Source organism: Truncatella angustata (genome assembly GCF_020726525.1).
Source record: "Truncatella angustata strain MPI-SDFR-AT-0073 chromosome Unknown BKA67scaffold_1, whole genome shotgun sequence".
NCBI lineage: Eukaryota > Fungi > Ascomycota > Sordariomycetes > Amphisphaeriales > Sporocadaceae > Truncatella > Truncatella angustata.
In genome coordinates this window covers 3,982,396-4,009,074 of record NW_025763381.1, presented here as the reverse complement: position 1 = coordinate 4,009,074, position 26,679 = coordinate 3,982,396, and the positions used below count along the sequence as shown (strand labels likewise).

The 26,679-nt window shown below is 50.6% G+C and overlaps 11 protein-coding genes across 11 annotated transcripts; 7 read left to right on the top strand and 4 right to left on the bottom strand.

Moving 5' to 3' along the window:
• Positions 1-514: 514 nt before the first annotated feature.
• On the bottom strand, positions 515-1,273 carry BKA67DRAFT_530215 (uncharacterized protein; the record flags this gene model as incomplete). The annotated part of the gene is made up of 2 exons (XM_046099205.1): positions 515-800; positions 1,101-1,273. 2 exons carry the CDS (start codon positions 1,271-1,273, stop codon positions 515-517), a joined length of 459 nt encoding a protein of 152 aa, XP_045964230.1.
• Positions 1,274-4,759: 3,486 nt separating this feature from the next.
• On the top strand, positions 4,760-7,070 carry BKA67DRAFT_40015 (uncharacterized protein). Its single transcript, XM_046096681.1, has 2 exons — positions 4,760-6,437; positions 6,492-7,070. Exons 1-2 carry the CDS (start codon positions 4,940-4,942, stop codon positions 6,848-6,850), a joined length of 1,857 nt encoding a protein of 618 aa, XP_045964229.1. The 5' UTR covers positions 4,760-4,939; the 3' UTR covers positions 6,851-7,070.
• A 939-nt stretch (positions 7,071-8,009) lies between these two features.
• Positions 8,010-8,778, top strand: BKA67DRAFT_589753 (40S ribosomal protein S15; the record flags this gene model as incomplete). Its single annotated transcript, XM_046104505.1, has 4 exons — positions 8,010-8,030; positions 8,120-8,196; positions 8,355-8,651; positions 8,709-8,778. The coding sequence occupies 4 exons, from the start codon at positions 8,010-8,012 to the stop codon at positions 8,776-8,778; spliced, it is 465 nt and encodes a 154-aa protein (XP_045964228.1).
• Positions 8,779-9,575: 797 nt separating this feature from the next.
• Positions 9,576-10,373, bottom strand: BKA67DRAFT_653296 (uncharacterized protein; the record flags this gene model as incomplete). Its single annotated transcript, XM_046106340.1, has 3 exons — positions 9,576-9,729; positions 9,918-10,159; positions 10,245-10,373. The coding sequence occupies 3 exons, from the start codon at positions 10,371-10,373 to the stop codon at positions 9,576-9,578; spliced, it is 525 nt and encodes a 174-aa protein (XP_045964227.1).
• A 786-nt stretch (positions 10,374-11,159) lies between these two features.
• On the top strand, positions 11,160-12,410 carry BKA67DRAFT_530211 (uncharacterized protein; the record flags this gene model as incomplete). Its single annotated transcript, XM_046099204.1, has 1 exon — positions 11,160-12,410. The coding sequence occupies one exon, from the start codon at positions 11,160-11,162 to the stop codon at positions 12,408-12,410; it is 1,251 nt and encodes a 416-aa protein (XP_045964226.1).
• A 1,987-nt stretch (positions 12,411-14,397) lies between these two features.
• On the top strand, positions 14,398-16,868 carry BKA67DRAFT_546812 (uncharacterized protein; the record flags this gene model as incomplete). Its single annotated transcript, XM_046101413.1, has 1 exon — positions 14,398-16,868. A coding segment is annotated over exon 1 (2,051 nt), but the record flags the coding sequence as incomplete, so codon positions are not given.
• Positions 16,869-17,534: 666 nt separating this feature from the next.
• On the top strand, positions 17,535-18,947 carry BKA67DRAFT_653293 (uncharacterized protein; the record flags this gene model as incomplete). Its single annotated transcript, XM_046106339.1, has 1 exon — positions 17,535-18,947. The coding sequence occupies one exon, from the start codon at positions 17,535-17,537 to the stop codon at positions 18,945-18,947; it is 1,413 nt and encodes a 470-aa protein (XP_045964224.1).
• A 408-nt stretch (positions 18,948-19,355) lies between these two features.
• BKA67DRAFT_546808 (NUDIX hydrolase domain-like protein) lies at positions 19,356-20,911 on the top strand. The gene is made up of 3 exons (XM_046101412.1): positions 19,356-20,014; positions 20,108-20,158; positions 20,222-20,911. Exons 1-3 carry the CDS (start codon positions 19,831-19,833, stop codon positions 20,896-20,898), a joined length of 912 nt encoding a protein of 303 aa, XP_045964223.1. The 5' UTR covers positions 19,356-19,830; the 3' UTR covers positions 20,899-20,911.
• An 83-nt stretch (positions 20,912-20,994) lies between these two features.
• On the bottom strand, positions 20,995-22,270 carry BKA67DRAFT_39647 (ctr copper transporter family protein-like protein). Its single transcript, XM_046096652.1, has 4 exons — positions 22,014-22,270; positions 21,745-21,928; positions 21,329-21,416; positions 20,995-21,209 (listed from the first exon to the last, which is right to left on the bottom strand). Exons 1-4 carry the CDS (start codon positions 22,119-22,121, stop codon positions 21,092-21,094), a joined length of 498 nt encoding a protein of 165 aa, XP_045964222.1. The 5' UTR covers positions 22,122-22,270; the 3' UTR covers positions 20,995-21,091.
• A 448-nt stretch (positions 22,271-22,718) lies between these two features.
• On the top strand, positions 22,719-23,640 carry BKA67DRAFT_39603 (3-hydroxyanthranilic acid dioxygenase). The gene is made up of 3 exons (XM_046096646.1): positions 22,719-22,850; positions 22,925-23,000; positions 23,055-23,640. The coding sequence occupies exons 1-3, from the start codon at positions 22,819-22,821 to the stop codon at positions 23,487-23,489; spliced, it is 543 nt and encodes a 180-aa protein (XP_045964221.1). The 5' UTR covers positions 22,719-22,818; the 3' UTR covers positions 23,490-23,640.
• Positions 23,641-23,856: 216 nt separating this feature from the next.
• On the bottom strand, positions 23,857-26,430 carry BKA67DRAFT_546789 (uncharacterized protein). The gene is made up of 4 exons (XM_046101411.1): positions 26,300-26,430; positions 25,737-26,246; positions 25,119-25,600; positions 23,857-25,065 (listed from the first exon to the last, which is right to left on the bottom strand). Exons 2-4 carry the CDS (start codon positions 26,070-26,072, stop codon positions 23,865-23,867), a joined length of 2,019 nt encoding a protein of 672 aa, XP_045964220.1. The 5' UTR covers positions 26,073-26,246; positions 26,300-26,430; the 3' UTR covers positions 23,857-23,864.
• Between the last annotated feature and the right edge of the window lie 249 nt (positions 26,431-26,679).

Below are 26,679 nucleotides of genomic sequence, written 5' to 3'. Positions count from 1 at the left end.
CACGACTAATTTGTATTAAGAATAAGGAGGCCAACGGATAGTTTAAATTATGAACGTACAAGTGTGTGCGCAATTAATGTAACAAAAACTTAGCATGGACGAAGCGTTGCATAGTTTCTCTAACTATTAATACGTTGAATTTCCAATCAAGGAAGCTCACATCTCGCCCCACCAAGGTTTAAACATGCCAGTCTACCGGATATGAGATATTTCCGCGGGTTTTTTTACTTTTTCTCAAGGCAGAAGCTATCCTAGCAGATAGTTCCATTCCTTCTTACTCTGACACCGGATTCCCATGCAGCTCTCTCCGCTCTTCCGAGGTTCCATCTAATTCTGATACTAGATCTCCGAACTATTCTTACCTCCCACCTAGGAAGTAGTTGTCGGTGGCGCGTCATTTTCGTTTTCACCTTATCGAAGAAACACAATTAACACGGAGAGAACCACCAAATCTCCTCCCTCTAAGGCCCATTGAGATTCCAGCAAGTAATCTTTGTATATTGGGCGAGGACTGCTAGCTGCTGGGTTTCTCCGAGTTGGTTCCTGATGTGCTGGAGCTAGAACTCGTCGACGCCGTACCCGTCGCCTCAGTTGATTCCTTTCGTATCATACTTATGCTGCTTAAAGTGCCAGGTTGATAGCCATAGACGTATCGTGTAGCCTTGGTGGCCCCGTTGCTGCAGTCCGTGACCACGACGTATAATGCATCACTCATATCAGATTCTTCGTCTAGACTAGCGAAGACTTGCTTGAAGCCCATGCGCCCAGCATAAGTTGCATCGGGGTCTGTCCACAGTTTGCTAGAAGCACACGGCCCTTCAAAACCAACAACATACGGGAATGTCGATTCATCTTTCATGACGGTCCTCACAATCTTATCGTTGGCGGATCATCGAATAAAATCCGGCGCCCAATCAGTGGAGAACTTATGAAAGTCATTAAAGAAAGAAACGTCGGTTGGTTCGACATATGATATGGATATCCAAGACGTCCTTTGAGAAGTATATACTACTCAGACGAGAAGAATCACCATATATGAGCTCCTAAGCACATCCCTGAGTCGTGTCCTTTCATGAAGATTTTGAGTTGATAATACTTACCAGGTCAATAACATCACCACGGTGGCGACAATACCAGCCGCTGCTACACATTTCACAGTGGTCTCAACCCTCCCATAAAAGAAGTATTTCGGCAACGTTATATGTGGTTGGTCGGTCCTATTTTGTATAGGGTATTGGGCTGCTTGTAGACTGCCGTATACGTTGGCCGACATTTCGGCAGATAGCTAAGAGGTTGACAAGTCATTTGACCGGAAGTCGAAGACCGCAGTGGTTACAAGTGCTGGGCCAAGAGGGCAGCTGATGTTGTTTAGGGGATTGCAATTACTCGCTACGCCTGGGGCACAGCTCAAGTAGTGTGTAATTAACACGATGGATAATATCGCAGAGAAGCGGACCGAATTCCATTTCTATGGTGTTCTGTAATGGCGATCGAGGAAAAAACGGAGACGACGAGATGAAATGAAATCAGGTTGCTGAGCTTTTCCTTCTTATCGGCTTGCCAAGCATGTCACCATCATTGTCCAGTTAATATCTAATGCATGATCTTTCGTCCTCAAAAACTCTGCGTGAACAGAATCTTGATATTTCCTGATGGAGAACTCATCGCAAGCCGTTTACTGGTGCTGCCCATATGAACAGTTTGAGAATTCTCACTTCATCTCAACCAATTCCAGTAATCGCATTTCTTGCCTTGGATACCCATGCTGTCTTGCCGATAGACACTTTCGGGATGCTGAAAAAGCTGAAACAAGCATGGCACAAGGTGAAATACCGACCAAAGGTTGCAGATGCAGCACTTTCAAGACCATTTGTGCTTACATAAAATACGGACGTTCAAGTCCCACTTGCATTGAATCGAAGACACAGCCATCACCCTGAAGATCGGTGACAAAGACGACTGGAGTTATTGCAATCAATATACTGAGTCAACCAAGCCGCAATGCGGCCCTGGATGACTTATGATGGCTTTATGAAGTCAGGAGCGCGAGGCATGATGTAGATGGATGCTTTGACCAATGGAGTTGTGGAGTGTTTTAGAGAACTGGCAAAAGAAAACCCACGAGCAGACAACACTCTAAAGCAATAAATATTGCAGATGGTGCGCCGGGTCGTGGTCAGTGGAAGCTGCATACGCTTGTCATGTATGATAAGTTGGACATTGTGGAGAAGACAGAAATGATCGGGGCTTTTTAGATAATCGTGTGCCGCTTGCAAGATGTCACAATCAAGTGCGCCATCTTCAACATCTACTATGTATCGCCTAAATGTAGTGTTCTGGCACGGAACACGCCAAACGTAAAGTTCAATAGTCGGATATGACGGGCTACTTTTAGTCAGACTAGCCGGACTGTAACCCTGGCCCCATAGGAAATTCCAAATCGAAAGGTAACAACAGCCCATGCTGAGCACACTCGTTCTAATGTTGGTAAGGCTGAACCAGTTCAGATAGGCTGGCCCTTTCAAGCTAGGCTGGACCATTTACATGGCATGATACTCGGCAATAGGTCCCCACTGTAGAAGGATAGAATGGACGAGGAAGAATGGCTGGCAGGCTGGGTGATGTTGACCTGAGACCTCACCTGAGAGCTGTCCAAAAGCGTACGACGTCAACGGCGTATCTGCCTCTTCTGGGAATGGCATTGGGGTTGGGCCTCTGCTAGCCGTACATGACAGGATTAGCTTACTCGACTTATGCAACGCCAACGACTTATTGGGATCATCCAACAATATTGTCGTGGGTGGCGCAGGGGGGGTTATGAAGCAGACCCCACCTACGATGCGTCCATTGCATATGTTGAAGAGAGCCAGAGAGCAGTGAATAGGGGCAGAGAACTGTCGGTTGTCAATGATTAGATGACGATGTTATGGCATAAATAGCCCCTAAAACATAGGTGATAATACTGTAGTTGAAATGCACACGCTGTCGTCGGGAATACGTTGACAATATCAAGGTTTCCCGACAGGAGCTTTAGCTCCATGAATGCGGAGAAATTTTCGCCGTCCACGCGGATACGTCAGCGGCCGAAGCTCTCGGTTCGCTGAGATCTCCTGGGGCAATGTCATATATGCTTCCCGCGCCGAGTTATGATTGGCTGATCCATGATTTAACCCGGCATTCTGCTGCAGTGAAATCACTATGGCAGTTGAGATTGCGGATCACATTGCAAGCTCACATGCACGCATCTTGGCGCCGGCTCGCGGCTGTAGAAAGCAGATGAATAGATGAACATGAAGGCCAAGGCCTTGATATGTTATATCCCATATGTGTTGATTGTGCCGCTGGAGGAGTAGACCGAAAAACAAGGTTGCCTTACCAAATCAGAGAGACGGCGTTCATGTTCATTCCTTGAAGCTGTATACCTATAGCAGAGCTGCGATTATCAGCTATCAGCTAATAACCAGCGTCAATGTCGGAAGATGATTGGTACTTTGGTGTTGTGCTGAAGATCAATCGTACGCTGACCACATTGGAGGCGAACCACTTTCATTGATTGGCTACGTAATTGTCAAGTCAGCCACCTGTTATTACTGGTTTAGTCTTGTCCTGTCCATTTTCAGCAGATGCGCTCTTCCATCGGAGTAGATCGCACAGCCACCCTGGCTCTGTACTGTGGTACAATGCGGACGAGAGAACCCAAGTCTACCGTCTCTGCCATCGCGATCATATTCCCTGTCAATCTCCTACCCGATTCCTCCTTGAGACTCGTCCGTTTGACGCGGACGGTTAGCCTCCAAGACATCGGTCGAGTGGTGCGTCTTGCAACCCAATCTCCCATCTCCAAGACGGCGATAAAGTCGCCGCCACATCATCTACTTAGTGATCGCCGTTGAAAGCTCGGGATTCTGGGAGGCTCTTTGCACTGTAGGTGCTATTTTGCGCGATACTAGGTATATGTTTCCCCGCGACTGCCGTTCTTCGTCCACACACCATCACCTCCAGTTTAACTGAAGCTGGTAGTTTGCACGCAGCCAGAGCTGACAAAAAGGTGAATATTACAACACATTTCAGGCAATCCTATTCATAAACCACGGCCACAATTCCTGGCTCCCCGACCCCAGTGAAGTTTTCAAAAGAACAGTAAAAGCACTCCATGATTGTGCCAACCAACAGCTGAGCCGTGCACCAACCGAAGGTTTGGTTACAGGTCACTGGTACTAACGAGAGTGCTGCAGCACTGCCTGGCGGCCCTCGATTCAGGCTCGTCCTCGCCGGTACTAGCGACTTTCCAGAGGCTTGGGTGGCCCCTGGCCCTCGGTGGCCCTACTGCTGATTCAAGACCAGGTGCGCCTTGGTCACTTTCCAGTTTGCATTTGCAAGGTTACGGCCAACAATAAAATAAATGGAAACAGGGATTGGGTGGATTACATAGTGCCTTGCACGGTTTGAGCAAGAGAACGCCGCCTTGCACCCGCAACCTTGCAACACCCTTCGCCTCTGCCACACTTTCCAAGTGTTTTCTCTGCTCATCCACACATATTCGACTATCACTTGCGGCTCAGTCCTTTTGCATCGCATTGGCGTCGATACAACCGAATACCCATCACTGACCCTTTTCGTGTCCAATCTCTACTTTGGACCGTTTGTTTTTGCCACACCACGCGTCAATTAATTATTCGGCATTCGCCAAACCCTTTTTTTACCCTTTGCAAAAGACAAGCACAAGCACAAACGACTACAACGCGCGCCAGAGTCAAACCTACTCTACCATCGTAGCAGCCACGACTCTAGCCACACCCTACTCCAGCCTCATCCCGTCCCTGAGCTTGATCATGCGTAGTTGATGCGCAGAAGCTCTGTGAAGGTGTTCTGAAGCAATTCAAGCGCTTTTCTTGTGGCATCTCAATCGCGTCTCTGACTTCTGCTTTCGTTGGGACTCATGGCCTCCCCAAAAGGTCCGGTTGCGACAGAAGCCCCGCCCTTCTCATCCTCAACCGTCTCTCAACCATCGCCCATCTCAGCAGACTCGCTGCAATCGCTGCAGGCCGACGCGAGTCGCGCCGCCGCGACTCTCAAGAGAGCGCGGGAGGGTACCCCAACGTCGCCTAGCTCGGCCATTGCGACACAGCTTACCGCTGATTACTCGCCCTCCAAGGTTGCCAAGCTTGCCCACTTGGCCTCTATACGATCCCCTGCTCCACTTACAGGTGCTGCGGCCCTTGAAGACGAGCGAAGGAGGGAGGAGGAAGAATACAGATTGCGAGTGTCTGGCGCGAGCGAGAACCCCGCATACAAGGTACAGGCGGAACTAATGTCGGCTGGCGCACTTGGGTTGAGCAGGCCGCAGGATGCGCCCGTGAGCCTGGAAGGCCTTCCGGCGGTCACAATACCGACCACAACGGTCAATGACAGCGAACCCCAAGCAGACACGAGCCCTACTACCACAAGTATGAGCGGGGTGAGCGGCGCCGTCACGGCGAGCCCAGCACCAATGGATATAGACCCCCAGCTTGAACGAGCTGGGTACATTCCGCAGCCACAGGCTCAGATGGAAGAAAAGGAGAACACCTCATTATCGTATCCCGGGCTCGTAAGTGCGGCGACGGCGGCAACGCAAATGCCTGCACCGCCGCCGCGTGGTTCAAGTCTGCCCATGACCCCTGGGCAGCAGGTTGGAGCGAGATCTCCTAGCTCAAAAAAGCACAAATGCCCGTACTGTGAAACCGAATTTACACGCCACCATAATCTCAAAAGCCACCTGTTAACACACAGCCAAGAAAAGCCTTACGCATGTAACGTGTGTCAAATGCGCTTTCGACGGCTACACGATCTTAAGCGACATAGCAAGCTGCATACCGGCGAGAAGCCGCATATCTGTCCCAAGTGCGATCGAAAGTTCGCCCGTGGTGATGCATTGGCTCGTCATAGCAAGGGTCCAGGTGGCTGCGTGAGCCGAAGAGGTAGTATGTTTGGAGATGATGAGTTCGGAGATGCGAGCCACCTAGAAGGTGATTCGTCCATGTCTGGAGTGGTGTATGACGGCAGCAACGAGGGTGACATGACTGAAGAAGATCGGCGGCGTCTGAGTCTACCCAATCCGACTATCAAATCGCAGCATGCGCAGGGAAACCAAGCTATTCAAGAGGGTTATGCAACACACTCTAGAACATACCCCCCTCCACCTACTGCCCCCGGTGGTCGTTTGTTTCCGCCGAATGTCGAGCACGGCTCTGTGAACTCGGCTACGCCCGGCGCGGCGCCAACCCCGGGCAATGCTCCCATATTCTCTCAGACCGGCATGACAGATAGTCCTAAACCGCTAAGCCCGGGTCATGCGCAGGATGGCAACATCAACAGACAACGGTCGCCAAGTCTCGCGACGCAGTTCCAGCAGCAACAATTCGGTCGGCACCAAACAGATCGCCAGACCCCACCAGGTTCGTCTCACTTCTCATCTTATCCTGAAGCGCTTGTCGCTCAACTATCTTCAGTGCCGGGATTTGTCGCAAGTGATGGGCGCTACGCCGCACAGAGCGGTACCCAGGGTGCTGCTGAAGCTGCACAGGCTGGCGCAACAGTGCAGAGTAGTGCACCTCAAGCGACTAGCGGTCTCGGCGAGAATGGCGATGGCAGCACCAACAATCTATTTGCCTCGGACCAAGGTATTTGGGTGTATATCCACAACTTGGAAGAGAGTCTCAAAGAACTATCTGGACGGGTAGCGACCCTCGAGCAGACGGAGAGATCGCAAGAAGAGCGGGTCGTCCAACTGACCGATGAAGTAACGATGCTTAGAGCTCAGCTTGAGCCCAAGTCGGACGTGATGGTGCCGGAACCTGCAATCAGTTAGTCGTGTGTTGTGGATTTGAGCCCATTCTGCTACAAGCACGGAGATATTTACATGATGGTTCCGGCGTTGTCGACTGTAAGACGCGTCAGCGTTTGGTGATGAGATGCAATTATGCATAGAGGACAAAAGGGGTGCATTTGCATTTGTGCTGTTGGCGTATTTTCATCGGTTATCGTGCACAGATGGAAGGCGTTTTAGGATCAAGGACGGTGTTCTATTCCCCCAAAAGTTGATTTTCAATAAGGTGCCGGCTCGTTTCGCATTGTCTCTCATTTATACCTCAAATTTCTATCGACGAGGTCATCACCAATATCTGTTCTGGCGGGATTTTTCAAAGAAGGTTCAGAAGAAGTTGCATTCAGTGTTTGCTTGCTGTTCAAGGCTGAAAACTTGATGTTATCATGTACAGTAGCAAAACTGCGGATAGAATACTGGCCTCATGGCAGCGAAAAGGATGCTCTGCGTTCGTTCTATTAATATTAAAGAAAACATCTACAACAGCAGGCACGGACTACGGAATGGGATTTTATCCTCTTTGCCTGTAGAACTTGAAACCTTGTCGGTCCTTAATCACCGGACTAGCCAATGCGCCTGCACGTAGTAGACAGGACTTTTCCTCCGCGGTCAAACGAATATGGACTGCACATGCGACTGGAAGGCCCGATCGAGCTCATGGCAAATAGCAAGCATTTGTAAAATCCGGGTCTCTTGACGCATGGCGAGCATAATTGTAGTAGTAGCCACTATCACGATGCCATCACGCTGGCTGGGAACAAAGCCGAGCTGCTCTTTATGTATGACGAACAGAAGGTGAGGGGACTATCTAATCAGACGAGGCTAACCGGATGGCTGAGCAAGCTTTGGACTCGGAAAGTTACCTGCCAGGCCTGCCTGGCTATCATGCATAATTAGTACTATGTAGAACAAAAGAGCGGGGACCCAACTCACTAACTTTAGTCTTAGACAGGCCGGACTTTTGCCGCTTTTGCTTTTCCAAAATCACGTGCGAGGGGCCAGATGCCCATGCCTAGAGCGTGCCCAAACGACCACGGCCAATACCCACATACACTCTCTACATCTCGCAGTGTTCGCTATTCGATATCAAGCCAACTCCCATCGAATCGCGAATCTTCTGTCCGCAGAACACCCGACCACAAACATGGCTGACGACCCCGATTACGTACGTTCGCACCTGACTCACCAGCCGAAGGATAGACACGGCCAAAATTGATGCGAGGGTGGACACGGGGCTGACAAGATTGCATACAGAACGCTGAGGAGGCCGCTGAGATCAAGAAGAAGAGAACCTTCCGCAAGTTTTCTTACCGAGGAATCGACCTTGATGCGTACGTGCTGCCTAGTTCCGAGTCACTGGGATCCCCCAAGAAAGAAAGAAAAATAAATTGAAAATGCATTCCACCATCTTTATTTCATCCATGTTCTCAGCTCCAGCTGCCCCAGATATGGCGAAGATGATTCACGCTAACTTCCATTGAACAAATAGTCTCCTAGATCTCGACTCCGAGCAGCTCCGTGATGTCGTCCACGCCCGTGCCCGTCGCCGAATCAACCGTGGCTTGAAGCGCAAGCCCATGGGTCTCATCAAGAAGCTTCGCAAGGCCAAGCAAGAGGCCAAGCCCAATGAGAAGCCCGACGCCGTCAATACACACTTGCGTAACATGATTGTCGTCCCCGAGATGATTGGCAGTGTTGTTGGTATCTACTCTGGAAAGGTATTCAACCAGGTCGAAATCCGACCTGAGATGGTTGGCCACTACTTGGCTGAGTTCTCCATCTCTTAGTACGTACACTAGTCAAGAATCACGTTGGACAGACCGGACAACTAATCATTCTACAGCCAGCCCGTTAAGCATGGTAGACCCGGTATTGGTGCCACTCACTCGTCTCGTTTCATCCCTCTCAAGTAAAAAGTTGCGGGTTTATGGGGGTTTCCTTGTATTCATGGATTTGGCGAACGGAAATTGGTTCTTGCTGGGCGGCATGGCAACAAAAAACGAGAGCAGCCCTTACTGCAATCTCATGCATTAGATGATACATGGCTGAAGATCATTTGGGCGTTACGACAAACAATCAATCAATTGGACTCTTATTTTTGGCTGCTTTATATGATGGACTCTATATGAGCTCAAGGATTCCTTATGCTGTCCTAGTCTGTGACATGCATTTCCTCTGAGCCATGCTCACTCCAATATCAGCACCGAACGACGTGGTCGCCTAGAGGTATTGTACCAGATTTCGTCCCTAATTAATCTTCTTTCCCTGTCGACAGCCTTATACCTGGGGTCTTTTTGCAGAATGCTTCCCGGTACCTTGTGCTTAGGTTGGATTTGAAATATCTGTCTCTCTCTCACATCCCCCCTTTTGATAATTTTGGGTTGGCCGTAAACAGAGCTATCCCGATGTGAACCATTTTTCTTGTGTCACAAGGATATCTCTTGGATACGTTCTGATTCTGCTAAACATAACGTCTAGGGTGAGCGTTTACATACTTTTCTTTTTGCGTGCACGGGGAAACGGCGTGACATCACAAAGCTAGGTCATTTCATGGAAAATGGATGCTTCCCAGCATAACATTGCGCAGACCTTGGTACAGAGGCAGCTGCTGATTGAACAAAGGAAACTTGGTTGTTCTTGCCACAACCGTGGGTTCCCAACTCTATGTTATGTACTCGAATTAATTTTGATCATGTACACTTGGCTTCTCTCATGCTGTCTGGGGCTGCTTTGCCGCTGCGATCTTCTGGGCTTTCCGCTCCTCATCCTCTAGGTACAACTTTTTGTAGTGCTCCGCGACCTCGTCCAAGTTGCGACCACGGTGGCCGGCCGGTACGTTGTAGGGGGAGCCGGAGTTAATCAACCTGTGCGTGGTAAACAATCATGTTAGCCAGTGTTCTCGTCTGCTTGTGTCTCTTCTGTGTGCCATATTCCGAGAGGCCCTCAGGTTCTCGACATGTCCATTTAAATATAATTTAACGGTCTTTTGATCTGCAAGCCTTGCACTTCATTCCATCGTGTACGGCGAGAAGAGTATGTGCATGGTACGTACTCGGGCATCTTGAGCTCGATGTGTGGGTTCCTCTCGGCGTGCAGGAGCAAGTGCCTGTCGTGGGCGGCCTCCTCGATGGCATTGGTGCGCAGAGAGTTGCGCTCGACATCCTGCTGGCGGAAATACTCGAAGTCGTTCAGCCAGTTGCTGAGGCTCGAGGGCGATCCGTCCTTGCCCGGCCGCGAAATGCTGTAGCCAAACATGGAGGCCGGGACCAGGCCCACGAAGACGTAGAAGGATGTCTGTCAGGATACCAAGGTTAACAAGTGCCCGCGAACACAAAGAAAGGGGGGGCCTGGAATGCTCGAAAGCTCTTGTTTGACGTACGCTGAGCTTCTCTGCGACCTGCGGTGCTGCGTCGTGGCCATGGTCGGAGGCGTAGGTTCGGGTCTGGCGGGGGAAAGTCGGCCTCGCGCGGCGAGCGAGACCAGCCGCTCTTTGTCGTAAGGCCTGCATGGTTGTGCTGTATGTCGTGGGCTCTCAATTGACTGAAGCTTCACTTGAAGCAAGCTTTCTTTGCACGCTTGATGTGATTTGAGGTCAATTCCAATTGGGAGGCTCTTGCGTCGGGGACTGGGTGCCGGACTTGACCAATCACGAGGGATTGATTTAGCAATGGTGGGGCCCTCGCTCTACTACCTTGACGTTGCCTAGCCTCAGCGCTACCTAACTGTAGGTTGCTCAGCGGCAGTCGACCTCCTCTGATCCTTATTCGATACATGTGGTAACTCTGGAACACATCTTCAGCACGTGTACAGTTGAGTGATGTCAATCGAACAGCTTCATGGTCGTTTGGGTTATTAATCACACACACGTACTTTCATTCATGCTATCTAAAATGGGGGGTTTTTTTTTCTTAACGGCTGCCGAGGCAGTTCACGATTTGATCAGTACATAAGCAGGCAACCAATAGCCAAGCTATCTCACATGAGACTCAAGACACGGGTTCACTTGTTTGCAATGCGCAATGCCGGATTAGCCAGGATTTGCTCTATATGATACTTTGTTGGTTATCCTCCGCGTGAAATGCTTCAGTATAGCGTGTCTGCTTCCATCTTGGTCCATGTAGTGGGGACGTCGGGAAGGCCGCGAGCTGTGGTGTAAGAGTCATTCTGGCTTGGTTTTCGTGGCCTTTCCTTTGCAACCTGTCCTATTGCCACCAACCATATTTATTTAAACCCATCACGCTTCTTGAACTACCACCATCGCCAACATCCCAACACAGCATAGCACCTATTCATCATGTGGCTTCCAGCTCCATCACGCAGTTCCCTTCGGGTTACATTTTCTCTTGCTTTGCTTCTGTGTCTCGCTTCGTCCATATTGGCAGCATCGTCAGATGCTGCACCTTCTCCTTCAGCCAAAAGCGATGTGATATGTCATACCGACAATCCGGCAGACTGTTATCCCAAGGTTTTTTCACCTACAGAAGAGTTCCAGATCGTACGTGATGACCAAGACTTACCGCCTGGCCTTCACGTACGAATGGATATCTATTCGGGGAAGAAGGAAGCAAAGCTCTACACACCAGACGCAGACGACCCAGCTCTCGAAGGCCTACCTGTGGAACGATCTGTCGTAGTGGTGGACCCCGAGGTTCCTGATGATACACCCCAGATACCGGCTGGTGCACCATCCTACGACTCTGTAGGAGCAGTGAAGGGGCCTCAGGTACACAATCCAGATTTTGCAGCTGCGTTGGACTTTTTGAAAAACAACGCGGAGACTGCACCCTCTCCTGGGAAGCACCCCCTAGATGATGCCTTGGTCGACCTCGAGGACATCTCCCATGACATGTACTACGGCAAGGAAATCATGGACGATGAAGAAGCTGTGAAAAGCCTCTTCTGTCTCCTTACTCAGCGGGATGCCGAGCACTCTCTCAACCGCGACGGTGCAGATCATTGGGATTTATTGGCGTCATCGATTTTGTCATCATCACTACAGAACAACCCACCTGCATTACTGAGCCTAGAGTCGTATTGGGACTCCCTGATGGATTCACAATGCAAATCCCATTCGAAACCGTTGAAGGATGTCTTCTTTAATGGTTTGGAGCCATCAACCCCAACGAGTGATCACGACGATGCCCTCGAAGCTCTCTGGATTCGTCGAGCTTTGCCTGTCGTAGGGAAGCTCCTAAAGAGCAGTGCCATACGATCCGAGTTCATTCATGATAATGGGATGAAGCACTTTCTGCAAATTCTGCTTACCAAGGGAGATGTCTGGGAAGCTGCAAGAATGCGGGTTAGTCGGATCGTGTCAGACACCTTTTTAGATGAAACTGTGGGTGCCAAGAAGGGTATGTGGCCTGTAAAACCGGCCATCGATCCAAGCAATTGCAAGAAAGATGGTTCGAAATTCGATGAGGGTTGCTGGGAATACCATCTCGGACAGATCATTCAGGAGACGAATGCTGAATGGGCTCATGACCTTCTGGCGATGATAGATGCGGCAAGATTGGAGACAGGCCACGTAAAAGACGAGTTGTGAGGTTTGTAGCATTCTTTTTGGCGTTGGCACCTAGAAATATACCCATTTGCATTTTTCTAAAACTTCAGGATCGCCATTGCTTAGATATTTCGTATATACATACCAGGCACGCGTCGTGAAACTTTTAGGCATTAGACCGGACCCCTGCACCCATATTCCGATGCCATGGAAAGACCCGCCTTGGGCCACGGACAAGTACTTTCCGACTTGGTGTGAAGATCTGCGGATTACTATGTACGGATACCACCCTTCTCAACGTAACCTCTTTCAGGTGGCCTTTGCGGGCTTGGCCATTAACTTCGGCAGGCCCGCTTATTGCGCAAGTCGGAATCACAAAGCATGCAGCCTCAGCGAGTAAATGCGAGCCGGAATGCATGGCCTGCAACGCAGCCGCGCAGAAAGCTCGACGCCCAATGAAATTCGCGGTGGGTCTTGGCACTTGGAGACGCCAGCCAATGATGCTCGCGCAATGCAATACGACAGCGCTTAATCCAAACACTCATCTGGCAAGCCACCAGCCAGGAGCCCAGTTTCAACTTCTCATCATATAGACGAAGGAGCTCGACTGTACTAATGCTTGCTCCGGCCCGTTCGTCTGGAGATGCAACCCACATAACCTCGACCCCGTGGACCAGTGAAATATCGAGATCGCTCCTATAAGCGACTACATGCTCGACGCGAGAGCGCCTCGAACGGATGCAGGGCCTCGAAATGTTGCTCCGTCAGGTCGGTAAGAGCCAGACCGCGTACTTGTTAGTCATTGTTCCGGTTTCTTTTATTGTAGGCCATATCTTGTCATGCCAATTCACAATGACCTTTTCCCATTCCCTACCAGTTCGTAATCCATTGTTGTCGAATTTTTTTCTTTGTTGACTTCCCACCCCATTTTGCATGTCTGCCGTAGGCGAACAAGTCTTCTTTCAGTATTGCATGCCTAATAAATCCTAATACGCTGGCATCGCTTCAACCTTCGGAAACGTTACAAAGAACCGACACTTGGTCAACCTCGCGACATCCTGCCATTTTAATTTTACTCAACATTTTCGAAAGTCACGACAACGCCATTCCCTAAATAAATAAAATTTTATAGTACGGGATCTCACAGCTAGTTTCTCTGAGATCACTTGATATTTTGTAATCGAGGTCTAAGTTACTGGAGTGACGAACACACTATAACGCTACCATGAGTACGTTGCACCCAGCTTCAAACAATCCTTTCAGGCAACCTCCGTCACGGGATGAATGGGAGGACTGGGAGGAGGATGACGGGCGTGGTACTATGATACTTGATGATGGTCCGCTGGACCTGAAAGACGACAAACATGTTTACGACGGTGGGCAGAGCAGTGTTCAAAGGTATTCGGTACAAAGGCCTATGTTTCGAGCCAAGTCAAAAGGTCATACGAAGGCGAAGATCGCCAAGGCCGGAATCACACTGGACACAAACGTGTCAAAATTACGACAAACACCCAGGTTACAGAAATCAATGGAGCAAAGCGCACGACCTGAAAATGCCGGACGGTTTGCAGATGCAGCAGCTCTCAAGGCGTTGGAGGGATCACCAAATTCTGCATCGATCGGCAGCTTCTCCTGGTTGAAGCGGAAGACTGGAAACTTGTCTGCCAAATCCAACAAAAACTCTCCTCTATCTCCGGAGTCGCGGCCCATCGTTATCGGAATCGCCATGCCATCTGATGCCGCGAGCGAGCATCAAGTCAGTCCTCAGACCGCGGTCGTAGAAACTCCTTACGCAGTGCAGCAGTACACCCCACGGCTAGCATCACAGAAAACTGGCGACTCGACTACAACACCCGTACAAATGCGTTCCGTCTGGTCGCCAGATACTGAGGCAAGCGAATCGCCACACGTGCCTTCTCGCGCGGCATCCAGCATCTACTCGCAAATGACCATTCGTGGTGGAGGTGGCGACTTCATTAATACACCCCCTGTTCCAGTCTTGCCGGCAACCTACAAGTTCAAGCAGCAGCAACAACAACAACAACAACAACAACAACAACAACAACAACAACAACACCAACAACAACAGCAACAGACACTGGTAGATGTGGACGACGATGATGTTGGAACGCCCTGCACTTTGTTTGAGGAAGATGGCAGTCCTTTGGCATCGAGAAAGTCAGCCAAAGCAGTATCGGCGATCAGCCCTGAGGGTACAGGAAAGTCAAAGGGCTGGTGGGACACCGTGAGAATCTCGCAGCAGACACAACAGATGCACCTTTCACCACAACATACAAACAACCCGTTTAGACAGACCCCACAGCAAACAGGGGAGAGCAGCTCATCCGCAGCAGCACCTCATGGATGGTGGCAGGAGACAAACGAGAACGAGAAGAAGGCTCCACCACCACAACCGAACCTCGTGGTCATGACAGCGGCTCTACCGCACGAGATCACAAGTGAAAGTTCGAGATCGGTCCCCTCATCCTCGCAGCAACATGTCACACCAATGGAGACTGCGTCAGAGAAAGCCCGGGTTTTGCTCGAAGAAAATCATAATCACACTCCAGCTGACCAGCCACCTCCATATTCACTCAACGAGGTGAAGTTTGGCGTGGTTCCCCCTCCACCAAACACTTTTATCTCGCGACCAATACCGTCACCTGGACCAGTGTCACCTGGTCTTCCCGGAACCATGACATCGCAAGGAGCTATCATGATGTCGGATGTGCCATTAACCCCCAGGAGGGCCCCGACAGCTGTAATTCCTGATCGCCCTATTGGCACACATGTCACGCAAGATCAGTTTCAAGCAGCACCTGGGACCAACTTCCCAGTGGAGCGGAACAGAAGGCGGCACGAGAAGGAGGAATTTGTTGCTAGGAAAGTTGGTGGTTTCTGGAGAGGCAGAGGCTGTATACCTGCGGAGGGCTGCTTTGGACGGACAGGCCGCGAAGGAAGAAAGAGACGCCGCATTTGGTTGGCGGTTTGGGGTGGCATCATTGCCCTGATAATCCTAATCGTGGTCCTTGCGGTTGTGTTGGCTCGCAGATCCATCGCACCATCCCGTGCGGTCTCACAAAATCCAGTCCCCTCAAGTCCGGCAGAAACAACCGAACCAGTCAGCACGATTTGGCTCAACTTGACCGATTTCCCACCTATGCCAACAGGAGTTTTGACGGTGTCGGGCCCAAACAATTCCGACACGGTTGATGAGTGTCTTCAAGAGAGTGCGAAGACCTTGTGGAGTTGCGCAATCCCCAAGGACCAACAAGACCCGAACGCCCTATTTGACCCAGATCAACCTGAATTCATCTTCCAGATTCAGTTTGACAACAATACCCGATCTCTTTGGAATGTCAGCGAGACAGGTGAGCAACCTACTCGAAGAAGCATTGCGGATCTTGTAGAAGAGCATAGTTTTAACGCCGTTGCTGGACGTCGAGTGTTCTCAAGCGCCATTGCTCGAGCTGCAGCATTCATCCGCCGTGCTATCGTGTACGACCCTGGCTTCTCACCGTCTCCTGCACCGCCCGAGCAAGCTGATATGTTCTTCCTGGGAAACACTACCGACGGCATTGTCTCTGATAACAAGGCGGGCGAGCCCACGCCCTTCTTCATCAGTCTCCTGTCCTCAGTTGACAAGCCCGTGGGACCGAATGTGCTTAGCAGGCGAGGCATAGGCAACGGTATCGACACCGCCCCTACAAACGGGTCGTCGGCGAGTCAGAACATCAGTCATTTCGTCGATGCCCCGATAGACGGCGCCGGAAGACCTCTGCCCGCGGTGCTCTTCCCCTTGCCGTCCCAACAGCCCGTCCATCTGTATGACCGAGGCTTGCCGACTGAACACTACGGGTTCTATACATATTTCAACAAGTCGATCTACATCTTCAATCGAGACCAGGACAACGACGCCGACAAGAACGGCGGTGCACTGCTCGAAGATGCCACTGCCCTGATAGAATGGAGCCAGGCTCGGTTCCTCGTGAAGATCTGGACGCGTCTCGACTCCGAGCTGCTCGGCAACGGCACCGCTCCGGGGACCGACGGAACTACGGTGCACGCACAACCTGGTACCATGCCCTATCCCGTCACCATCGTGGAGGACTTCCACGGTGGCGACGAAGTGACAAAGGCCACCGTCGTGTGGGACATTACGAAGAAACAGCGCGTCGATACTTCGAATGCCAAGCTGATTACCGTTGACAGGGGTGCTGGTGGCACTCTGATCAACCCGGCGAGCGCTGCGGATAGCTCACTAGGTGGCATTGACGGAGGGTCCGGCGGATGTAGGTGCGAGTGGGTTAACTTTGTCAATAAATAAAATTTTGGAGAAAGAGGAAATGGAGCGTTTGCATTGCAGCGAAGGACGGATACAAATACCATGGATAGGTGTTCAGGGAAAGACTGTTTTGGATCGGAAAACTTTCAATTTGGCATCATAAAATGCTCTTAATAATTAGTGTTCAGTTTGTTTAACCAAGACGAATGTTCAGGAAACTCTACTGCTTCTAATATTCCGTGAAACACAACTGCTTGAAGGTCAAATATTCAAAGATGGCGAGATGATGAGATAGAGAGAGATGAAGCTATTTAATATTTTTATTGATAGCCCGGCATACGTGCACTTCTAATACTTCCGGAAAGATAAGACCGGATTCATGCGGTTCAGCCTACTGCGCCGCCTTGCATACCTCCTAGAAGCACGGTGCAGCAATGCGATTAAATAATAAACAGTGTCTCTAAACATAGCTAGGGAATTCCTTGCCTATAACTGGCAATATCACAAATTGCCAAGTGTCCGACATAGCTACTTTCGGTCGATGGGTATAGATAATGAAGAAGAAGAAAACCCAGACGTCATGGAATTTGACTAAACCTGCGGCCATTCACCTTCTTGAGTACTGTGAAGCGATAAACAGATCCAAGAACTGATAACCAATTTACTTTGTCCCCGAGACCGAACAAAGGGCTATGGCGGTAACAATAACCGATCCGGAAGCAACCAGCGACAACGCTAACAGCTCTCTGCACATTTTGTCTCACAAAGGGTCTGACGCATGTCATGAATTATAAAATACACCATGACACCGATTGGCATCTTCAAAATATGGGCTCGCAAGACCAAGTCAGGAGAAACAACAAACACTGCGGCGTATCGAAATGGCCGTTCGGTCGGGCCAAGACAGGGCAAAGGACGGCATGAAACTGCCGGGCAAACGACCCTTCAGGAACGGACAGAACTTGTTCCCACCACCAAAGGCTGTACCAAACTACACGTCGAGGAACTTACCTCCGTTGCCACCGAAATCAAATTCCGCGTCGTCATCCATATATGACTCGGATGAGGGATCTTGTCGGCCGATGCCCGGCCGATTTCATGGGGGACACGAATCGCCGGCTTCAAATCGCAGCCAAAGCCGTGCAGGTAACAGCACATCGGGTGGTTTCGAGGGCGCCATCAACGAGGATGGCATGGCCTTGGTCCGTCCGCCAAGTATGAGCATCGTGACAGATATCAAGCAGACAAATCACTTTCTTAATGGTGGATATCGGGATGTCATACACTCGCCGAGACCCAGGTATCCGGACCACAAAATCGTCAAGAATATAGAGTTGTATGACGAACTTGGTGTTAGTCCTATCATATCACCGCCAACTGGAACGTTTTCTCATCAGACATATGAGGTCTCGCCGCTCACACCTGAGGATGTGACGGCGAGAGGCTTTGAGCAGACAGTGTCGGAGCCCGAGCTTGAGGGTTCTTATTTATGGGGGCCCAACGCTTCAAGACGGCAGTCTCGTTGGGAAGATGTCCCGCCAGCGGCTTCTCACTCTTCGTTGGGGTTCCATGGGTTGCCTGGTGAAGAGGCTAGTGGAAAGCTAAAGCAGCAGTCTCAATTCCGGTATAGCGACCCAGGCAGCCCAAGCAAGACTTCTACTGCAAGCGCAATGTCCATCGGGTTGCTGGCACCTAAGCCGTACCTCAAGGGAAAGATAAACAAGATCAGTAGTTCGAGGCCACAGAGCGAAGCAGTGAGGGTGACAAGGAGGAAGCCAACTCCTGGCGCGAGCGAAGATACCATCACATCGCCGTACAGTATGTGGACTCGAGGATATGGTCATGACAAGCCCTCACCCGCGCCAAGCAGTTCGTCCAAGGTCTCATTCGCCATCAACGAAAAATCCAGTCTCTCTGGTAAGCCGCAAGTAAGCAGTAAGGCGAAACCAGCCCCACTGTACCTTGACGACAGCAAGACGGCTGAGGAACACGTCAAGACGCCGTACCCCGATCTTGTTCCGCCCAAGAGCGCGTGGGACTACGATGATGAGGAAAGTGAGAAGTCGAAGAGATCAAGCTGGGGAAGGAGTTCAACAAAGAGCGGCAAGACGGAGGGGTCTAACAAATCTCGGGGCGTTGGCAAGCTTGTGTCGAGGGTTAAGCATGCTGGTGGTGACGTGATATCGAAGTTGTCGTTTACTTCCGAGGAGTTGAAAAGAGAGAAGAGGATAGAAGAGCTCAAAGGAAAGATCCAGCATCAGAACATGCGGAGTGGACAGAAGAATATGCTCTAAAATAAAAAGGTTGGATATGCCATGACGCCAGTGGACATGGTCCGGGAGTATTAGTTAATTAATTGTACTTGGCTGGGGACGAAAGCGTCCTGCCTCGGTGATCATTAGTTACCCTCTCCTCACTGCGACCCCTCACCAAGTATCAGTGACTTGGTGAGTAATATCAACCAGTTGCCCGGCATGTTCTAGATTGTAAGGCGTTAGAGAGAACAATATCTCGGCTGCCGTTGGGGTTTGATTACCTACTTACTTATTTACTTTACTGACTGTAAGCTTAGCCGGTAAGTTAATAGGCCGCCGAGTTTATCCCCTAGCTTTGCCCCGGACCGAGCTAAAGCCCCTGTAAGCTGCCCCCGCTGCCAACCCCCGCCACCAACCGGCCGTTCCATTGGTACGTCAGTAGCGTCAGACGATTATTATTCCCTACCTAACCTTACCCAAGGTAATAGATATATCCTTTCCCGGCAAATCAAAGTTGGGGGTATACCAGCTGCTCGAAGGATGACGCACCCCTCGAACGCCATCTTCGACAACGAAAAGCAAGCGCCCATCTCAGACGAGAGGAATAGACCTCTGACTGACCTAGAGGGCGCTGCCATCCTACAAACCCTCCGTGAGGCTGCGACGGGGCCCAACACCGACATCGTACCAACGACTATCGAGCCCGATCTCGAGCACTCCCTTGACCTCAGTTCGCATCCAGCATCGCATTACTGGGATGCGTCGACAATGGCCCCGCTCAATGCAGTCTCGGCGGTCAGTATAGCTTGAATTTCTAATCCCCGAGCGAGCCCTTTGATATCATGCCACCCCATCCCCGAGCTGGAGGATATGTAGGAAGGACAAGCAACCCACACAAAACTTGAGATACCCGGGTGGTAAAATGCTTATGCCATCAAAGGCCGCCATTGCGCGACTGCGCGCCTACAAACCCCCTCCCTTTCCGACATGGGATCGCCTGCCAGTAAGCCGAAGAGCCGCTGTCCTGGTACTCCTGTTTGCCGATCGCAAGGGCCAACTTAGAGTCGTTATTACCATGAGGGCGGCCAGTCTGCGTAGTTTCTCTGGTGAGTTGTCTGTCCCTGTTGTTTGAAGGAAGAAAACGAAAGAAAAAAAAGAAGAAAAAAGAAAAACGGCGAGTGGTTGACACCTCTCATCAGGACACGCAGCATTTCCGGGAGGAAAGGCAGACTCTCTCACAGAAACACCATGTAAGTAATCAGAAATCATGAACCATATGTTTTTGCCGACGCGGAACAACTAAGCAAGTGTAGACCAAATCGCCCGTCGGGAGGCCTGGGAGGAAATCGGCCTTCCCATGGACGATTCGAAGATACCGAAGCCGTTTAGGATAGAACCGCTCTGCAGTCTGCCATGCAGCCTAGCCAAGACCGAGTTGGCGGTACGGCCCTGCGTGGCTTTCCTACACGCCGACGACGCACCCAGCAAGCCACCCACAATGGTGGACGAGAGCATGATACCTCGGCTAGACGCGAAAGAAGTGGCCGCTGTGTTTTCAGGCCCGCTGCACAACTTCTTGAAGGCGACAGACCAACAAGTCCAGGGCGAGACGCTCCCCAATGGCGATTGGTACGATGGGAGATGGACCGAATGGCACGGCAAGTCGTGGCGGATACACAATTTCTGGGTGCCAATAAACAATCAAAGAGTGACGAAGCCGAAGACAAGAGATGGCGGGCAGGCGGCTCTAGCTGATGAGTTGGAAGAGGACGAAGTACAGAGGTTTCTAGTCTGGGGCTTGACAGGCCGGATGCTTGTCGATACTGCTCGCATTGCGTACGGGGAAGAGCCTGAGTTCGAGCACAACAAACACTATGGGGACGAAGAAATCATAGCGATGCTTGAATCCCAAGGCCGGCTGCCGGACAAGAAGAGGAGAGAAATCGGTCAGGAGGCAGTCAAGGAAGAGGTCAAAGATGCCAAGATATAACGCAGGTCAAACCTTGCTCTTTAATGAATAGATACCAAATGACAGCCGATCCGCATGTTTCTTACGGGTTTTGTCGTGGGACTTCTGTTGCTTGCTCGCTAATTACTGCAACAACCACCTTACCCAACTACGCTTGCGCAAATACTTCTGATGAGTCGCTCTGCAAACTTCCTCCTCCCTGATGTTCGTGTTTCTAATGGCAAGCCGTCTCCTTAGTCGCCTTGGTAGAGTTGCCGAACATGATATATCCAATGAAGTTGCCGACGAAAACAGCCAGCATGACCCAGCCATTGTAGGTCATGAAAAGCAGCCTGAACTCCTGGTCAACATCACAACACACTTTCCTAATCACTTCGAATTTCGGGAAACCCATTACAAAAAATAAAACAAAGAACAAACCCCGTTTAAAAATAATGATAAAAAAACTTACATCATCATGAAAGCGTAAAAGCATTGCACTGCGTACAGCGTGGCCTTGATAACGTGCGCTCGCTTGCTCACTTCAACCTGGTTGCGTCCTGTCCATAGGAACGGCGTATTCTCAGTAACGTGTCCATCTCCGTGTTCGCCTACGAGGACTTCAGACGCCCGCGCAATTATCTCTTAGTCAGGGTGCTCCCTCATGCTTCTTTTCACACTGTTCTATGAAAGTCATAACAAAAGCGAAAGCTGGCGCAACCCTCCGACCATAAAACCAAGCAATCTCGCCGGCAGAAGGGGGGGTAGAGACGGGAAACTGCTCAGAAGGCCTGGGCGCATACATTGATGTGTATTCTCTTCTCGTGGAGATTCCTGCGGGGTGCCTTTTCGTTCTTGTGGGAGACATAAGGAAGGGTAAGGACTCACGAGGGGCTGTTTCTTGTCTCTTGTCCGCCCATGATTCGTATCGACGAGTGGCCTCGCGCACGGCCTCGTAGCCAACGCAGATGGCCACAATGGCCAGGAGCGAGAAGACCAGGGATGCCGTGCCCCGGACGTGCCAGCTGCGGAAGACGATGCAAAGGTTCGTCGAGTCCCAGGTGAAGAGCATCTGTGGTTCGCATTCAATTCCGTCAGCAGTCGTAAGCTACGTCTCATAGACGGCACTCCCGCAGGAGGGGGCCAGTATTCCTCACGTTCATGTTGCACATGTCAGTCATGCCGCCGTGTCCTCCGTGGTCCATATCGCCGTGGTCCATACCGCTGTGGTCCATCTGTGAGTGATCCATGTGTGCGTGGTCCATCGTGTCGCGTTTGGTCGGAAATCAGGGTATCGATTACAGCTGCGCTGGGCCTGAGTTCAAAGACGGGGGAGTGGTGGGTTTACGGTATTATACTATAAGGAACGACAAGATGACCAGAAAGTAGTGGCGCGAGCGGCCGATTACAATAGCTTGCTTTTCTCTCGAGGAAACAGCTCAAATGTGCTCAAAGTGGACAGATGTAGGATGTTGCAACTTCCAGAGATGGCCAAAGAGCAAAAGCGACAGCTCCAGAAGGTGCAGGGCCTCGTACGCCTCTGACATGAACCGCGTCTCAGAGCTAGGGGTTCCTCAGACGATGATCTGCTGGCTTGGGCGCAGGGGCTCGTTCGACAGCGCTATAGACACGGGCTGAGGTCGCCATAAATTTAGAGCTCTTATCCGTGCTTTTACTAATACCGGATCGCGGATATGGGATGGAGACGGGGTTGGAGGGGTTGTGTAAGTAAGTTTCCCGTGGCCAGCCGCCCCGATTCATAAGCTTGCCGCCTTGAAAATATTTACATGTTTCACAAAGTAAAGACCAGCAAGTCTATGCTTGGCTTCACTCTTTGATGAAAGAGCGTTACCCGCCTACTCGATCACATCATTGCTTTCTTGACAGACAACCTGGACGGCCAGCTGTTTACCCTGCACCCGCCTACTTGACTTAAAGCGGCATAGTCGGCAAGCAGTTACCATGCTCTCGGTCCCAGTAAATATACCAAAGTGGTGAGCTCTATCGTATCATCTGAAGCAAAAGTCCTCCCCTAAAGCTCTCGCTGACGAGTTCCCCGAGCTTCCAGGCTGGAGGAGAACTCTCATCTCCTCAAGCCACCAGTCAACAACTACTGCGTCTACAATGAAGGCTTTACGACCATGGTAAGGGTGCCTGCTTGAAGCTAAGCAAACAGCATTATACTCATGCCGATTCAGATCGTGGGTGGTCCCAATGCCCGCACAGACTACCACATCAACGAGACTCCCGAGTGGTTCTACCAGCACAAGGGCGCCATGATGCTCAAGGTGGTGGACGACGGCGAGTTTAAGGATATTATCATCAGAGAAGGCGATATGTTCCTCCTGCCAGGAAACACGCCGCATAACCCTGTACGCTTCGCCAACACCGTGGGAATTGTTCTTGAGCAGAAGCGGCCCGAACGCAGTGTGGACAAGATGCGCTGGTACTGTCAAAATTGCAGCGAGGTCGTCCACGAGGCGGCTTTCCACTGCACAGATCTGGGCACTCAAATCAAAGCTGCAATTGAGACATTTATGGCGAGTGAGGACCACAGGAAGTGCAAGAATTGCGGAGAGATTGCGAACTCTGTACCGAAGCCGGGTACGATCAAGGATCCGAACTTAGAGTAGAAAGCACTGGAGAACTGGAGATGTAGTTGCGATTTCAAGCCATGCTTCCGGTATAGCGAGGATGGTGAAAATCCAGTCGATTTGTGAATTTGCACGTCCCGTACCCGACGCTCATGCAGGTCACTGATAAGTAACGATGCACTTCACCTATGGGTGGTAAGTTTTCCCTGGCCTGAGCTGATCTAATATATCATTATTAGAAGCTCATGAGATTATACAACATCATCAGATAATCAAGAAGCCTGTAACTCAACTACCCATGTCAGAGCGAGTCGGATGTTCAGAATGGTTCATCTGTTTACGCAACGAGGAAAAAGGGTGGCGGAGAACATCATTCAAAGCCGTAATCTATTTAATAATACCGAGAAGCTTCCCTCAATATGTGTCGGTTGCTCGAAATATCCATCCAGCATCGTTATCTCTTACTAAGTGAACTTCTGTTCTCCCAATGGCATCAAGCAGTATATCGTGGGACCCATACGCTCCTTGTGCTCGCATCCGTATATTCTCATCGACATCCGAAAGCAACAATGCAAGGTTTCCAGTCATCCAAACGTTCCGGCCTGTCCAGTGAGTGGTGATCAGGCTCACAGCAAATAGTACTAACGTGACGCCTACTAGGCTCGCAGGATATGCAATCCAGGACCACGAAATTCTGATGTAAGCCTGTTCTGAATATGCTGTGCCGGCGTAGGAGTCTCGGAACATCGGAACGGCATTTGCACGACGGATCGCATTGTTGATAGTCTGTGCGAGATTGTCCATCCAAAGTGGGCGATTGCCTTTTGTTTGTGCCCAAGCCGCGACATAATCTCCAGGGGCGCTTAAGAAGGACATTGAACTAGTCATCGGACCGTGATACTCACTCAAGCCGTCCACAGCTGACTGGAAGTAGCTGGCTGCGTCCGATGCATTCTTCCGGCCGCGATCTAGTTCAAGGATAATGGGTTTCTCTCGGAATTGGTCGAAAAACACTCCAAAGGGAACCTCGGGCGCAGACACCGCAAACGGGTAAGGGGTTTTGTTGCCCTCAACACCATCCCGGAAGATTGGTGTCTGGTCGACCTCGCAGTAGAACCCAGTAGTGTTGGTCAGTGTTTGGGTTATCTGATCATGGTCAATATTGATTGCATAATTCTGCAAACAGAATCGGAGGTCACACTGTGTTAGGGTGGGCGAGCCAAATTGGAGTACATGCGTGTCGGGATCGTAGTTCAAGAGCGGCACTTCGAAGCTGCCGAATGAACCTGTCCAAAGCCCACTGGTGTTACATGTTTGCTTGGGGTATGTTATGCTGTCGCCGAGCCCGAAGATATGGACCAAAGGAAGCGGCGACACTCCAGACAAGCCATAATGTTGCACAATTGGGAGCTTCAACGACGTGTTGTATGCAGGCGCTACGACCACACGGTCATTACTAGCATTGCCTCGACTGCCAGAAATTGTGTAGTTGCACAGGATAGTCTCGTAGTTCCGATCATGTTGGGCTAACTGCATGTTGGCGCACGAGGCCTGTTCCAATCGATGAGTTGCATCCAAGCAAGTTCCACAAACGCCAACGGAGAGCACGCTGTTCCTAATAATTCATAACCTTAGCAAATATAACACTTAGACTGCGAGTTACCTTACCACGTGCATTCTCCTGTAGGACATGACATGAGTACGTCGTCGGGTTTTACACCAAGAAACCCATCAGAAAAGGCGCGGATCGAGGACAAGTCAAAGATCGAAGCATCCTGGACCCATGGGAAGTAGGCAACGGCTTCAGGGTCCGGGACACGTCTCAAATCTATGGCTACGAACTGCTGGGCGAAGAAGCTAAAAGCCGTCGCAACCAGCGTCACGCATGACCCAATCGTGACCAGTAATGATGTCCGCGGTAATCGTAAGAGCCACAGAAGGCTACCCCAAGGCCCGCGAGCTGCATCATCGATATATTCCAGGTCGCGAAGAGGAACGCCGCTGCTGGCGAAATGCATCCACCGGGATTGACTAATGGTACTCGCCACGAGGACCATTAAACTACCTTTGAGGGCAGTCGCGGTGGCGGCAACTACGGCATTAATAGATACAGTCTCCGTGGTCCATTCGGCCAGAGGTCTATCGTCCCACTACAGTATTTGGAGTCAGCAAGTACTTCTTCATGATCGTCGGGACGTCTTCGGGAGTATTGTGAAGCAGTGATAAAAACATAGGATCCATGGACATGTTAAAAAAGGGTTGAATAAAACCCCGAAATCTGCTTACTATCGATGCTAAGTAGAATAGGTATGTAAAACAAGTAATCGAGAAGACCGAAGTGACTAGTTGCCATCGCCATGGATGCAATGTGGCGGCGGTATATTTCCAGGCGCCGAGCTGTGACACCCCGACCGTTTTTGTCTCCTGATACTCGGTTGAAAATGAGGTGTCTCTGACAACTTCGCATGGTGTTATACATTTCGATGATGGAACCTGGGTACTCCTCCAGGAAACCAAATCTTGAGATGGAAGGTCATGATCTAGGGAAAATTGAGCTGAGGCGCTGTCGACCGCAACTGCCAAGGTCGAAGCGGAATATGGTGAGACGGTGTTACTCGCCATAGTGACTTGTACAACAGACTGTAAGATCTCTGTTGGCTCATCCCACGCAGGAAATGGAAGACAGTGTACCCTCGCGAACTACCACGCGATATATATTTCGGTAGTCCATGGGAAGACATGTTGACCTTGAAGAGAGGCAACTCTTCTCTTCCATTCAGCTCTTGAACGCAAGGTCTCATCTTCATTGTCAGCCTGCTGGCCAGAGGTACCAATACAGTCAGCCTTACCATGCAGTAATTCAGCTGTGTAGACACGAAGTCGAATTCCGATGTTACGGCTCTACAACTAGGGGCCGTTCCAATGTGTCGGCATGCGTGTCTACCACAATCAAAGTCTGCGTGGGCATTGTTTGGCGAGCCTTGCAGCTATATTTGGGGGCTCGAGACCGCCGCCGCACTTTTCGCCCTGAGCACGTGTCACATTATCAAATCAAGCATGGCGCTGGCTTTTCGCCGAGCAGATGTTCAAATTAAGCGATTCTCTGGAAGGGTTTAGAACGGCTATCTCTTCGAAAACATGTACCTCAGAATCAAATTGGCCCCAGCAATGATAATGTGAAGTAATGGTTCATCTTCGCCGCGAACTTCAACTTCCCCACCAAAAAAAA